Raw genomic sequence first — 16,190 nt, 5'->3', positions numbered from 1 at the left:
CTCCCAGATCTCAGCCTCCTCTAGAAGTGAGGCTGGGGACAAAGAATGCATTTCAAAGGCCCAGATAACAGGATTCAATGGAATGTGCTTTGCAGCTGGTAATACAGTCCGTGGGAGCACAATGTGGTGCTCAACATTAGCAAATTTCAACCAATGTTATGTTCTGTCCTTCCCGGCTTATCCAGTGCATTTATGGAGGGCTGCTCTAAGACCATTGATGTTCCCATAGAGGCAGAAGAGAAAGAAAAGCAGAGGGACATGAGAAGAAGAAGAGCCCCTCACCCTGGGATCTAGTTGCCTTTCCTGCAGACAAAAAGGAAACCAGCACAGCAGAAAAGGCCAAAATTGCCTGCAGAGATAATGCAGGGTTTTCCTACAGACACCTCACACTAGGATGCTAAGACAACAAAGCAGTGTCTGCCTAGGGACAGAATGTGTATACTTTTGAGCTTTGCCATGTTAGCATTCCTTTCTCATCCCTAAATCTAAATCACCCACCCCTAAAAACACATTCTAATTTCATTTGCAAAAGGGAATTTTTGGAGAGAAATAAGTAATAGGTTTTAAACTCTACTTAGATGGCATTACATGTTGCTTAATCTTTAAACCTTGTAGGGCTGGAGAGATGGCTCAATGGTTAAGAGCACTGGTTGCCCTTCCAGAGGACTTGCGTTTGATTCTCAGCACCCACAAGATGGCTCACAACCGTCTCCAGTCCCAGGTGGATTCCGACACCCTCTGCAGGCCTCCACAGGCAATGCATGTATGTACATGGTGCACACAAAACACTCATACACATAAAAAATAAAGATTAAAAATTTTCTTAAGACATTGTTGTAATTTATACCCTTTAAGCAATCTAAGTTAGAAACCCACAGGATTAAAGCTGTGTACCTTTGTGTGTATGTACATGCGCACATGAGACATGCATGATTTCCCTGAGAGAAGTCCACATCTACACATGGGTATGTCTTATTCTCCCCTCCCCCCCCCCCGCCCCCTGCCCAAAAACAAATCTACTTATATGAACACCTGCAGCTAATAGCTGCTGGCTTGTCCTGAAGTTCTTTTTTGCAGCCAGCTGAGATCTCTAAAAAGCATCCTTGAGGTTGCTGAAGGTGCCAATCCCACCACTGCTGACACTTACCAAATGAACCCAAAACGACTCTCACTTAAAGCTGAAGGACAGCAGGAAGGGAGACCGCAAGAGATTGTAACCATAGCAACAGTCTACTACTGGTCAGCCTAGCTCGGTGGTACAAAGATGGACTTGGGGAAGAAGAGAGAACCGGCTTCCTCTAACCCTTTCTACCCTACCCTGAACTGAGCAGTCTGTGTGACCATGGATTGTGACTGCTAAGGCTCTGGGTAACATGGGGCCCTTAGGCAGGAAAATCTCCCTCTTCAGAAACACTGCAAAGGCTCTCTGCCCAAAGGGAACAAGATTGAGCAGCATGAGGCCTTCAGCTCCTTCAAGACACCAGCCCAGTGGGAACTTGATAGTCACACCTCTATTACTTTAGAACTTCAGCTTAGAACATGCTTTCCAAGACCCAGTGGGAAGAGGAAAAGGTCCCCTGACTCCCAGGAGCCCCTTGTGATTACAACTCTGACATATGGGCCATGAGCTTTTGAATAGTTAGGAATTTCTGGGCTTTTGAATAGTTAGAATTGTCCAGGCAATGGGAACATCTTTAACCATCAACACACACACACACACACACACACACACACACACACACACACACACACGCATGCACGCACGCACGCACGCACGCACGCAAAAAAAAAAAAAAGGAGGGAGGGAGGAAAGGAAGGAAGGAAGGAAGGAAGGAAGGAAGGAAGAGGGAAGGAAGGAGGAAGGGAGGAAAGAAAGGAAGAAAGGAAGGAAGGAAGGAAGGAAGAAGAAAGGAAGGAAGGAAGGAAGGAAGGAAGGAAGGAAGGAAGGAAGAAAGAAGGAAGGAAGAAGGAAGGAAGAAGGGAAGGAAGGAAGGAAGGAAGGAAGGAAGGAAGGAAGGAAGGAAGGAAGGAAGGGAGTTTCTTTTGGTCCTCCAGAGCAGAAAGTTGTCTGAAGGGATCCAGGAGTTACACCAGCAGCCCAGAGTGAGTCTTCTAAGTCAGGGAGCTCCCACAGCATGTAGCTAAAGGACACCTTTGCCTTCTTTGGGATGGGTAGCACTCTCTGATAGAGGAGACAACATTCTGCTCCACATGCTAGGAACAGTGTCAGGGCCCCAGGGGGTCATAGGCCATTCTCAGAGTGGCAGTCTCACAGACAACCTTAAGTTTGGGCCTTCCCATTCACTAGTGTGCCCAAGATCCTCACCAACACTTCTGCACCCCAAACTCAGCAACAGACGACCCTCCTTGGTTTCTAGACTTCCACTGAGAAAGAACAATTTAGGCCACTCTGCCCTCCCTTCATATCCTGCCATCCTGTAAGCCTTGTGACCTGCTGGACAGGAACTACACACAAGCACGGGTTTCCAGAGTCACCACTGATTAGAAGAGCCCCATGAAGGCCCCCTTCTCTGTTGTTCACCTGAGTCTGAGGTCATCGTCTTCGCCTCCCCATCCCCAGTAGTTGTTAGAGAATCCATTCACCTTGAAAAACTGTTCTCTGCTGAGGGCAGTAACACCCCCAAAGTATTTACTGTAGCGTAACCTGCAGCAAAAGAGAAGAGAGAAAAGTGGTGACATTTAGCCCAAGAACCCTTTGGTCCCACAGACACACTGGCTATCCCTGGTTCTGGGCATGGTATTCCAGCAACACCTGAGGAGGACACACTTCTGCCCATTCTATCCCTTTAGTCTTTTCTCACGTCCACCTCCCTGTCCTCCTGGCCCGCAATCTGCTGTTGACATCACTAAGCAAGGTGACCCCCACATACCTGTTATTGATAACACTGGTATTCAGAGGTCTGTAAAGAAATCTAAGGGTGCACTATTGCTCAAATGTCAATGAAAGACTTCATCCCACATACCAATCCAATGAGTGTGAAGGGCAGCAGGTGAGGAAGGATTCTGGGTTGGATCCATGTTCAGCATGAATGAGCGTCATGATGAATTTTTTTTTAACCTCTTTCTCTTTTGGGAGTGAAGAAGTATGAGTCTGGAAACAGTTCCAGTCCATGCTATGAGTGTGCTCACTCTGCCGATCTCCTTCTTAGAGTTAGTTTCCTACAGAATTCAACACACCAGCCCACTGCCCTCAACTGCTGGCTTGGGCAACTGGATGGAATACAGTGCCTTTCATGAAAATTGAGTATGAAGGAAATAATTTGGTTTTGAGGGCAAAACAATAAATTATTCTTTGGCTAAATTTGATATGTTCCTGGGCCTCTTGACAACAGGCAAAGGACGCAGGGTCCAAGCTCACAAGACACCTGTGGCTACGGATAACTTGGCAGGTGTGAGCGCCTGAAGATCCTGGGTAGCAGGAACCATTGGAAAACAACAGAGTGACCAGGAAGAATTGAGCATCTGTGGAACTGCCGTTAAGACTGACACGGAAGAGTGGGAGCTAAGAGGCCAGGAACAGGACTGGGAGGCACCCCACAAATCCTCCAGGCTCAAAAGACTGTTCTGTGTTCTGGTGACACATCAGCAAGCTGAGATGAGGCTAGCCCTCAACGCAGCTCTGACATCCTTTGGAATTGCAGGTGGAGGGAACTACTGAACAGCCATGGGACCAACCACATGGATGATTTCTAACTTCAATCAACTTCAGTTCAAAATGTCTGGAGCCAACTAAATACTGATGTTTCCCAGACAAGAAGAAAAACCAAAAAGGAAGACTCAATACACTGTAGACATTTACCACCTAACAAGTGACATCCCAAGGCATCTCTGAGCTTGAGGAGTTTCTATACACCTAGTTACAATCTAGTAACCCTAGGCACACCATCATAGAAACAGAGTTAGCTATGTTAACCAGATTATAATCCCAGCAAATATCTGAGGGAAACAATTTTAAAGGAGGAAATTTTTATTCTGGCTCATAGTTCCAATCCATGGCCAGCTAGCTCCATTGCTTTCAGGCCTGTGGCAAGTGACAGTTTCATGATGGAAAAGTATGGCCAGTAGAGACGGCTACTCTAAGACAGTCAAGAAAGATGAGGAAAGGGAGCAGGACAAGATATACCTCTCAGAACACACTTCAAGGAACCTACTTCTTCCAAGTAGACCCCACCTCTGAAAATATCCATCACTCCCCATTAATGCCATCAGATTACAAACCCATCACTGAAACCAGATTAGGTCAGAGCCCTCAGGATATAATTGTCTCTAGAGATGCCTTCATATACACCTCTGAGGTATACCCAAATAACTCATTGGCACTTCTCAGTCTATTCAGGTTGACAATCAAGACTGACCGTCACAGTTACATTCATGCATCTAAAATTCTGACAAATGACATTTTTCAACCTAAAACCAATAAAAAAGAAATAAAATATGTAGAAACATGCTAGTACTGTCATTTAAGATTACCAGGGTCTAGTTAATAGGGAAGAGACTCTTAACTACCAAAGCAGCAGCTACATCTGGACCTGTGGAGAGAAATATCAGCCCCACACAAAGAGCAGTCTCCATGAGAGACCCAGCATGCACGCTCTAGAGGGGACTGCCAATGCCACCACTCCTGATGCCTCAGCAGCTGGCTGAGAGCACATGCTATCATGGCTCTTCATGCCTAGAGCTCAGAACTGAACAACACCAGGGTTCTTAGAAAGGAATCATTGCCACAGCAAGAGGAATAGAGCCTGGAAGGACCCAGATCTGTAAAAAAGAAGAGGAGCTGGTGATGAGAAGTTGGTGAGGACAAACATAGGCTAAGGAGCACTGAGAGCAGAGCACCTGAGACCAGCTCTGCTGCAGGGACGAGGAGCAGGTGCCCCCGTGGAAAACTACAGAACTGCTGTCACCACTGCTATCCAGCAAATGCCTGTGTTTACTGACTTCTGCTTTTGGATTCTTTTCTGTTTTAACTGGCCCTCGGGTGAGTTTACGCATATATTTTAAAGGGCTGTAAGGTCCCCAGAATGAGGAAAATGCAGTCACACAGTAACAGTGGAGTCCTTGGAGAACATGTGGGGAAGAGGGGGCAGGTTCAGAGGAATCTTGGCAGTAAAATTCACCACAAGGCTGAACTACTTGGGCAAGTCCCTTTAACTTCCTCGCACTGAACGTGTGGCAAGTGAAAATATTTCTTGGTTGTTTTGTTTTCACAGACTAAGCTATTTATTCCCTCTTGTACATTAAACCATGAATTCACATGGAACGGGCTCCAGCAGCTCAGGCTCCCCTCCCAGTCCTCACAAAGTGTGCTTCTCTGAGTGGAGCGGGCTGGCGCTTCAGCTGCACCCAGAAGCCCTTTTCTTTGGCTTCGTTTCTCTTCTGGTAGTTTTCCTTCACCTGCTTCAGGAAGCCATCTTGGCTCTGGGAGAGTCTCACGTGCTCAACCTGCACATTAATTCTCTGGGCAAGAATCTTTCCCTTCACTTGCTTATTTACAATGATACCCACAGCATGATGGGTAATGTTGTAGACTCTTCCAGTTTTGCCATAACAACACTAATGGGGCAATCCTTTTTGAACAGTGCCTAGTCCCTTGATGTCTACAACAGTACCCTTCTTGTAGACTCGCTTGTATGTGGCCAAAGGAATGAGTCTAAGCTTCCTAAAAGGCCTAGAGAACATATAGCTGGTATCCTTCCTCTTTCCCTTCATATTTGTCATTTGGGGAACTTACTAGAAGATGGCTCCCATGGCCGTACAGTGAACCCCCTGAACTGATTGATGCTCCATGACACAGCAATACAGAGCTGCCAGTAGAAGACACTGAGTGTTTACAACTGGACTTGTCAATACACCAGCAGAATTTTGTCCATTTTAGCAAAGTTAAGGAGAAAGAAGACCTAACCTCTCCCCAGCCACGAAAACTGAGGCGTCTGCATGATGCACACAATAAGACAGGAAAAATGAAAGTAATAAAATGTAAAATCTAAGTCTGAACAAATGAAGATAGAACGTACGTGGCAAGTATAACTCCATGATGGAGAACTTGCATATTGCAAGGGCCTTATGTTTAACTCCCATCAGCACACTGATGCACTCTAGACTCTCAGTCCAAGACCTGTCCTTAACAATCCTGTGTAACTGCTCAGGCGGAACAAGAGGCTTAAGGTTCAGAGTTAAAGAGTCAATCTCAATTGGGCATGTGGACTGTTTACATTTCTACATAGAAGGAGGGAGCAGAGAGGATCACTGGACCCTCACCTCTGTTCCCACTTACTCCTCCCAGCCATATGTATGAAATGCCCTAACTACACATGGCCTTGAGGTCTCGAGGGGGTGCTACATGACATAGGCTAGCAGAGGTAAGCCCAATGGGCCACCATCTGTGTGGGCACAGGGAAACTGACCCCCATGCTCAGTCAGACCATCCAGAAAGGCTGCTTTAGGGCCACACATCCTTCTGCACTGCAGTGGCCTCTCACCCATGATCAATATAAATAAGCCTAATAAACACATTGCTCCTCAGGGTGAACTTTGGTAGAATCAAACTTTGGTTCGTCCCAGGGACCTCATAAGCAGGGTGCAGATGAGGGTTATGCTCCTACCCTGAGAGGAATTCTCAGGAGAGTTACAGAAGAAATCTCTTGAGTAGTCAGTCCAAAGTGAGAGACCTGTATTGCAGACACACCATGGAAGCAAAGACCAAGGAAAGTGTCAAGAGACTCAGTTTCCCTTTCACACACTCTATGTTCTGGCAGAGTCCCCCACCAAATTTCACCGTTTAGTTTTAGCTGCGTCCTGACTTCCTCTCCCGCCCTCCTAACTTAAGAGCTCACAGCTGTGTTTGCAGATTAACGCATGTCCATAGGCACTTCCTGTCTCAGGATACCAGTACTTACTCTGCCTCTTCAGACTGGCCTCTTGGCCCCTAGCCTAGTGTCTATACAGGAATGGCAGGGCTTGGAGGAAGACAAGGAAGTGTATGCTGCATGCAATCAGTTAATTTACTTACCTCAGGCCATATTTCCCTTCAGTTGTATTTGACTAGGAGCTGGCATAAAATACAATTAAAAACCCTGTGTTCCTCCCCTGGGGACCAAAATGGAAAGGAATGAAGGGGTGGTGGCATTTCCCATGGTGGCTCTGAAAGACAGGAATTTGTCCTGGATATCCGGGTTCCCAAGCAGAATCTTAAGGTGGATACGTGCACCCCCACCTTTCCCAAGAACTCTGGCAATCCTCAAAAGAGACAGCATGTCCAAACACTGGCCTAGGGGGCGCCATCACGTGGTCCAGTGGAGGAAATCAGGATGGATGGGCAGTTACTAGAATCCCGCTGTGTTCGAAAGCCTGTCAAGTCCCGCCACAGGCACTGCAGGGTGAGGCCACCAGGATTTGCTATGCTTAAACTACATTCTCCCCTCCTTTCTCTCTGTCTTTGTGTTTCTTGCCAAGGCTGTGGAGGTCTTTTTCCCCGTCATTTCATCCTTTAATTGCTGTTCTGCACGTTAAGGGAAAACGGGCCGTTTTCCCCCCATCTCTCGCTTCCCTACCTCACTCTGGATACTACAGTCTTACCGCCGCACAGCCAGAGCTGCGCCGCACAGCCAGAGCTGCCTTACCTGTAGCCGGTGCTGTTCCTGCCGACCACCAGGTGCTTGGGCTGATCACCGCATGTGTAAAGGTTGAAGTCATTCTCGGGCACCAGGTCCACATCGTGGAATATGAAGCAGTCCCACACTTGCTCTTTGAGAGCTTCCAGATAGCCCACATTCAGGAGCTTGGCTCGATTAAACTTTTTACTTCCCGTCTGTCGAGGAGGGAAAACCAAAATGAAAAGAGCTCTGGAGAGAAGGTTCCCCAAAGTTCTCCCCTCCCCACCCATTCCGGGGTGGCACATTACCCTTGTGAATTCACAAGACAACACACACCAGGATCCAGAGAGGAAAGGCAATGATCACAAAAGACCAGTTTGGGCTTTGCATTTCACACATACTTATATTCTATAATTTAAAAGCATCCCCTTGAGTCTGGCAAGGTGTCTGACGGTGGATAATTTGCTTAGAAAGACTAAAAAGTTGAGTAGGTTGGTTGCATGACAGTAAATTTTGTTTGTTTGTTTGTTTGTTTCCTTGGAGACATTCCTCCTTCTGTAGACCAGGCTGGCCCAGAACTCACAGCAATCATCCTGCCTCAGACTCCCAAATGCTGAGATAACAGAATGAACCATCATACCAGATCAGAAAACATCCTCATTGTTTTAAAAATACTTTTCAGTGTGTGTCTGTGTGTGTGTGTGTCTGTGTGTGTGTGTGTGTTTCTGTGTGTCTGTGTGTCTGTGTGTGTGTGTGTGCGCGTGTGTGACTCATGTGAGTATATGCCACAAGAAAATAAGTGCCCTCAAAGACATCAGGTCCTCTAGAGCTAGAGTTACAAGCAGATGTGAGCTGCTGGAATTGAGTGCAAGGAACCAAATTGGTCCCCTGCCAGAGCACAATGTGCTCTTAACTGCTGAATCATCTCCCTACACCCCACCACACCCCACATACTTAATACTAAGTATGCTTAAAATTTAACGAGATAGTTCTTAAAAAATGAAAAAACAGCTGAGATGATAAATTTTATGTGGTATTTTAGCACACACAAAAATTTAATGCAGCCTAAAATTACAAATAAAAACAAAGCAACACTATCAGGGTACTTAAGTTTCAGAGGCTAGAGCTCATGCTCAGTGTTCCAAGCTCAATTTCTAGAGTGTCTTTATTACTCCATATAAAACTGCAAAGCCTCTTGAATGCTCTTGTCACATCAATCTGTGCCATAACTGTCCTGTCAGCCCTCCACTGATCTCCAGTTAACCTTATACACTGACACTGAACTTCCGAGATTAAGCTAAGAGCTTGCCAGCAAAGATCAAGAGACTGTGACCCATCAACAGAGAAGGTTGTTGCTAATACTTCTAAGCTACTTAAAACTTTCCTGGAAACAGCTTAGGCAAGAAATCTTGTTACAACACTAACGGCAGAGGCTATTCCTCAGTGGCCTTCCCAGAGGGATCTAACGAAACTCCACCTGCAATACCATCAACACTCCATATGCAGTGTGACCCAAGGACTTTTCAGTATTGCTTTGTTCAAGGCAAATCGAATTCTGTAAGAATAAAGTCTGATTTGACAGTTTATCGTAACAAGAGTACATGCAATCTAGACATTACCACAGCACTTTCCTGGAAGAGTAACAAAGTAGATACGCTTCTGTTCATACAAATGACAGAAGACCTAGCCTGGGGTGATGGCATATGCTTATGATCTCAGTACTCAGAGGCAGAAGCAGGAGGATTGAGGGTTTCATCAGGCTAGCCTGGCCAATCTGTGTGTGGGAGGGGAAGGAGAAGGAGCAGGAAGAGGAGCAGGAGACAAAAGAAGGGTTTGGGAGATTGCCACACATGCCTAACAGCCTGGGTTCAATCCCCAGAACTCACATAAAAAGCCAGATGACTCTGTAACCAGGCAAGGCTTCCAGTGGAAGGATTGGGACACCAATCCAGCCACAAAACCTTCGACCTACAAGCTGTCCTGCCTGCAAGACGAGCTGGGGTAAAGGTGACTCAGAACTTGTGGGAGTGGCCAACCAATGACCAGTCCAACTAAGAAAAAAAGAAGCCAGATGGGGCGCCACAGCTGCACCTCCAGCACTCCTGTGAAAGATGGAAGGGAGAAACAGAATGGTCTGGAAGCTGTCAGGTAAGCTAACGTGCAGTATCAACAGCAGAAACACTAAGAGAGACCTTGACTCAACACAGTAGAAGGAGACAAACAACTCAATCTGTCATGCCCCAGCAAGCACAAGCATCCACACACATATAATTTTTGAAAGCAAACTTAAAACAGTGCCATACTTTGGTAGCTACCCATCCTGAATAATAACTCAGACTCAATAAATCATCATTTTGACCAATGACATTAAAAACAAAATTAATTCAAAAACAGAATTAATTCTAAAACCAAGAAAGTGGGCTGGAGATTTAGCTCAGTTGGTAGAATGCTTGTCAGCACCCAGAAGGCACTGAGATCAGCCTCTAGCACCCTCGGAAGTGGGTGTGGGGATGCCTACCTACAATCCCAATATTTGGGAAGCAGAGGCAGGAAGATGAGAAATTGAAGATCATCCCTGAATGGTGATATTTTATTTGTACTGAAATGTGATTTTATTTGCATGTTAATAAATAAAGTTCCCTGGGGGTCAGAGCTAATAGCAAGCCATAGCAAAAGCCAGTGGTAGTAGCCCACACCTTTATTCCCGATCACATGACAGGCAGATCTCTGTGTGTTCAAGGATACAGCCGGCATGGAGACACACACCTTTAATCTCAATACCAACCATAGAGACCTAGAGGTCTGTATAGACAGGCAGTGATGAGGAGGTCATGTGGTTGGGTTTACAACCAATGAGAAGGCAGAACAGAAAGTCAATAAAAAGACAGATACACAGGAAGTAGGTCTCTTTCTGAGGGGAAGGACGACAGCGGCAGGAAGGGTAAGAAGGCGATTTTAAGTCTCAGCTCTTAGCTACTGCTCTGACCTCTTGGGCTTTTAACTCTGCATTTGGCTCTGTGTTTCTTATTTAATAAGACGGTTACACCTACATCCTTGGCTATGTTTCAGGCAAGCCTGGGTGACATATGACCCCGTTCAAAGAACAAACCACAAACAAGAAGCTAGAGGAGCTACAGAGATGGTTCAGTGGTTAAAAACATTTGCTGCTTTGCAGAGGATGTGGGTTTGGTTCCCAACACCCACATGTCGGCTCACAACCGTCTGTCATTCAAGTTCCAGAGAGCCCAACCCCCTCTTCTGACCTTGGTGGGCATCAGTCGTGAACATGATGCACTTACATACATGTAGGCAAACACTCATCTACGTAAAATAAAAATAAATCTTAAAAAAGAAAACACTAAAGTTTTATTTCAAGTCCTAAAAACTGGACACAGATGGACTAGATAAGGCCCTGATTTCAAAGTATATACTATACAGGAGAACCCAGGAGCTGTCAATTCTACCCAGAATTGGTATTATCAGCTACAACTAATATTAAGTAAGCAGGAAATGACCTTTGCCCCCACTCCTCTTAGTGTATAAGGATCTGAAGGGGTATTATTTAAATGGCCCGGGATGATAGTAAAAAGGTTAGTCACAGATGTTTAAGTTGATGCTCTATTTCTCTTTTAATAAACTTTAATACCAAACAGAGGCCTCTTTAGCCACCCACCATTGACTGACCTTAAAGCTGAGCTCCCCCAAGGCAGCCTACCTACTGTTGGTTACATGCTGTTCCTACTAACTGCTTCTGGAAGCCAAATGAGTGAGTCAGGAAAGTGAAAAATAAACCTCGCCTGTTTAACATTACAAATAGTGGTGGAGTTAAAGGCCAGGGTGATTAGAAAGCCACAGAACTGGCTGGCTGGCTGTACCACTTGGCACTCCACAAAATCCCTGAGATCTCTCCTGCACAGCCGCACTCAAAAACAACAGGCAAGAGTCCAACCCAGGAGAAACAAGAGAGGCAGGAAAGCTCAGTGGTGTGCATGGGCAAGTGCTGGTTAACGTGGGAAGGCTTGCAAAAAAAACCAAAAACAAACAAACCAGGCTTCCGCCCAGGACCCATTTTAGGATAGTAACATTTCACACGGAGCTTGGTCCATGACTCCACATTCAGGATCAGAATTTCCTCTCCTCTCTGAAGAAAGAAAACTTTCCTCTTGATGATAATCCTTTCACCCAAGACAGACAGACAGACATGCTGCTGCCTCCGAGGAGGAGTACGGGGGCCAGGAAAGCCCCACGCTCACCTGGTGGATGATATAGATGCCATAGTCCAGCTGTTGCCTCTGCAGGAAGGGGTGCAGGTGTTCCAGCAGGTATATCAGGTGCTTCTCTCTGTGCCGGTGGGGGATGAGGACGGCCACCCGCTGCAGAGCCTTGCATTCCTCAGGGTGATACCGGCCTCCGGACACTTTGGGGTTTTTGGCCTGCACTTCCTCCAAAGTGAGGTCTGGCTTAAAAATGAGCTTGCTCTGGCCTCCTGCAATCAACACAGGACGCATGTCGTAAGAGGGGCTGTGGCACAAAGCTCTGGGGCTTACACAACTGATTCCGATGAAGGCTTGGTTGGCCCTCAACCTGGTGGGCACTGTGGGCACCATAGGAGTCTCATTTAGTCATGAACTGTACACAGAATGGTACGACAATGCCAGCCTGGTGACAAAGCACATAACTGGTGTTTGAGAGCATTGCCTGTGCCTGGGCAATCAACTCTGGCTCTATGATCCATTTCTGAATGAGGTGTGCCTGCCACCTCACTGCTCACTAGAGATCAGCAAAGACTGAGTAACTCTTCCACCAAAAGAAGGGTAAAATATAGAAGCCAAGCCCAAGGGTTGGGGATTTAGCTCAGTGGCAGAGCACTTGCCTAGCAAGCACAAGACCCTGGGTTCGATCCTCAGCTCCAAAAAATAAAAAATAAAAGCCAAGACCACTCTATAGACTCAGTTCCTGCACAGGGCCCTTCTCCTACTTCTGCCCTACACCCCTCATGCTTAGCTTCTTGCAGGCAAGGCACTAGGAAGGAGCCGAAGCCCACCTTACTCCCTAGCCAGGGTAACAACTACCTATACTCTGCAACTCCTCTCCCATAATGCTACTAGGGTAGACATTTCCAGCTAACACAGCATCTGCCAGTGAAACTCAAGACTGTCCATGGTAATCAATCCTAGGCAAGGTTTCAAATAGCACACTGAAGCAACGAATCCCCATTTTCTGACCTGAATACAAAGGCTACCCTGACCAGTAAGGGAAGAGGCAGCATTCTGCTTAGGAACTAAGATAACCTTCCCAGTACCTTACACCCACTTTGAGACCCCACATAAACAGAACAGGCTTTAAATTCACAAGCTGCTTACATGCTGTACCTGTGGCCTCTCTCAACAGCTTGAGGCATACTAAGATAGACTGCAGTTTCCACATCAGGTTAGGAACAGATCTGCAAAGAGCCCCAGGCCACCCAACAGACCATTCTCTTAGTGTACACAGGGAGCCACAGATGCCTATCTGGGAGAGCAGCTGGACTATGCAGTTAGAACAGGGCACCCAGTCTACATACTGCTTGCTTATTGTCTCTCCAAAGAAACACAAACAGATGAGCACCACACTGTGACCAGCACAGCAGGTGTAGCACACAAGGAGCTGAGATTTCCTGGGGCTCCCACTGGGGCTGGTGCTGGGGCAATCCCTGAGAACTTCCTAGAAGAGGAAAAAGATCTAAGCTGAGTTTCAGATGATTGCATAGGAACCCACTAGACAGGCATGGATTGAGGAAAACGGGACCTGCTGTAGAATGTTATTTCAAGGTGTGTTATTTTTGCTTATGCTCTGGAACGTTTGTTTCATGATGCAAAGATGTGTTTGATGAAATAAAATTCATCTGCGTTCAGGAGGCTGAGTCAGCAACTAGCTGACAGGAAGAGGTAGGGAGGAGCCAGGTGAAAAGCGGTTTATAAAGAGGGACAAGAAGTATGAGGGCTTTTTGGAGCAAGGAGAGGAGGTGAGCTACTTGCTATTCAGTCTCTCTGAAGAGCAGAATTCCACCTTAACTTTTGAATCTTGAGTTCTTTAGGGGGACAGAGGTTTAGTTAAGTTCCCTTCATAGCTTTGTGAGAGTTGGAGCATGAGGGAACAGATTTCCCTCTGGGCTATGGCCCTTGCAGCCTAACTGCTGCTGGCAGTGGCGGAGTTGCAGTTGCTGATTCTGACAGCTGTGGCTTAAAAGGCAGCAACCATTTTAAAAAGCAGGGGGGCTGGAGAGATGGCTCAGAGGTTAAGAGTACTGACTGCTCTTCCAGAGGTCGAGTTCAATTCCCAGCACCCACATGGTGGCTCACAACCATCTGTAATGAGATCTGGTGCCCTCTTCTGTGTACATAATAAATAAATAAATCTAAAAAAAAAAAAAAAAAAAAAGATTCTCAATCTCTCCATATATATATATGGACAGCAGGGATCAATACATGACAGGGCTTAAAGGGCTTTCTGGGAAAGTCTGAGCCCTCTGATGCTCTGAAGAATCAATATATGTGAATTTTTTTTTCTTTCCAATATACCATGTCCACTAAAACCAGTGTATTGTTCACTGATGCTGAAAGACAAGAAATCAAAACATACAAGATCCTGAAGAAATAAGCCTAAAACAACGCTGAAGAACTTAGTCTTATCTCTTGACTCCTTTGGCCAAAGGAACACTAACAGATAAGACACAAATGAAAGACTGCCCGTGCTTGCATCTTCCATCACTAATCCAGGAGACCATGCCCAGGCAGTCCACTGTCTTAGAAAGAAAATGAGAAACACATGGAACAGAACCATTAAGTCCAGATCAGTTGACCTAATGTAGTATGGATGACAAAATTATGTTCACTCAAATGATGGATTGAACTGTATATTGATGAGAATAAACAAAGTAGCCACTGAACATAATTTTGAGTCACAGCATATGCTGCCAGTGTCAGGTTCAAAGACCAGAGAATCCTAAAGTCAGGATATGGAATGAAAAAAATATGGGCCCTACAAAATTCTTAGGAGACACCATTCCTTAACTGGCATGCTGACTCCAAGGTATATTCATTTTGTGAAAATTCATTAGGCTGTATTCTCCTGATTTTTGTACTTCTCTGCACATCTGTTAAATCATTTTTTGTAGTACAAAACAAAAACAGCAAATACTTACTGAGGTTTGGAGACACAGAAGGGCAGTCACCAAGTTCTGCTTTTTTCATGGTTACATCATGGGCCAGAGTTTCTTCCTTCCCCAAAGGTAGTACCTTGTGGAAATTAGCTATGAAGATCTTTGCCTTGGGGATCACTTGAATAGGACCCACAAAGTAGTTGCTTGTGGCCCATCCAACCACAGTCAGGCACAGGGTAAAGAGCAGAAATAATCGTAATCTATAGGAGAGGTGGTATGGTGGCTTACAGCCCATGTCTCTTATTTTGTGAGCAATGCGTATCTCCGCTTCAGCTGGAGTGAAGAAGTTTCCAATCAGACTTTTCCAATCTGACTAAGAAGGTAACGACAACTTAGGAGCAATGATTGCCATTGCCCAGCAGTTCTGGTCCAGAAACCACTGAAAGGCAATCACAAAGGATGTGTTGTTTTGGGTGGAAATCCTGTCCTAAAATGACAGACCTCAGCACATATTAGAAACCCAATCCCAGTCAAGTCGCAGTCTCAGGGAGATGCTAGCCCAGGGCAGAGTCCAACAGAGGCAGGGACAAGAAACACCAAGGGGACCCATACAAAGGAGGTCAATAATCTATGAGAAAAACAAGTAAAGATCAGTGACTTGGGTTCAGACAGAAACCACAGCTCCACCATATATCAGCCATGAGTCACTCCACTGAGCTTCACTTTGCTTATCTGGAAAGTGGGGGTAAAATAATACCTACCTAGATAACATCTACCTTCCTACAGGGCTAGACTAGCAAATAAAGTACTGACCAGCCTCCTGGCACACACTACCACGGCCACCAGATAGTGACCGTCACTCTCCCAGGGATGGCCAGTGGGCAGAGGTACTGGCAGCCACCTGGACCACCACTCTATCAATGGTGTTTCTCACAGGTGATAAAGGGTCCTGATTTCATACTTCAATATCATGAGGTGGGATAATATAAATTCGCCTCTAAGAGAAGCCATGCTTAGTTATTAACAAAAATGCAGCTTTTCGGGGTACTTAAGGTCCAGCATCAATACTGGTAAATTCACTAGAGGGTAAGGATACTTGCTGAGGACCTGTAAGCACAGCTTACAACAACACCCCTACGTCCTCTCTGCACCATCAAAGTCACATTATGCCTCAAATTCTAAACATCTTATCAAGGGAAATGCAGTGAGTACTAAAGCCAGACTCGGGATAATTTTCATAGCCAAACCAACAGGGCAGGAGATCTCTCTTGAGCACAAGGTGTTAACTCACCAGTGACAAGAAAGGAAAGGGAAATCCATCCATACATAAAATACTGTGCGTGCCACCCGCCTTGAGGTCCTCATCAGAGCTGGCTGGAGCTCTCCCTGATGGGAACTATGGCCCCCTGTGTACACTAAGAGACCCGTCTGCAGGG

General features: G+C 45.9%; 1 protein-coding gene and 1 pseudogene across 4 annotated transcripts in view; both read right to left on the bottom strand.

Moving 5' to 3' along the window:
* The window catches only part of B4galt4 (beta-1,4-galactosyltransferase 4), a 30,952-nt gene that overhangs the window by 5,266 nt on the left and 9,496 nt on the right, over positions 1 to 16,190 (bottom strand). For 3 of the 4 annotated variants that reach the window (XM_036203851.1, XM_036203852.1, XM_036203853.1), the window contains exons 3-6: positions 14,797 to 15,193; positions 11,867 to 12,099; positions 7,641 to 7,828; positions 2,543 to 2,665 (exon numbers count right to left, since the gene is read on the bottom strand). In XM_036203851.1, the coding sequence (XP_036059744.1) occupies positions 2,543 to 2,665; positions 7,641 to 7,828; positions 11,867 to 12,099; positions 14,797 to 15,049 (797 nt within the window). In that variant the 5' untranslated portion in view covers positions 15,050 to 15,193. The remainder of the gene's footprint in view (positions 1 to 2,542; positions 2,666 to 7,640; positions 7,829 to 11,866; positions 12,100 to 14,796; positions 15,194 to 16,190) is intronic. The other variant, XM_036203854.1, reaches the window with a different exon arrangement.
* Positions 2,675 to 7,631, bottom strand: LOC118594067 (annotated as a pseudogene).

The sequence above is a fragment of the Onychomys torridus genome, chromosome 12, assembly GCF_903995425.1.
Source record: "Onychomys torridus chromosome 12, mOncTor1.1, whole genome shotgun sequence".
Lineage (NCBI taxonomy): Eukaryota > Metazoa > Chordata > Mammalia > Rodentia > Cricetidae > Onychomys > Onychomys torridus.
Note: the sequence above shows the minus strand (reverse complement) of the source record. Positions and strands in the feature narration are given on the sequence as shown.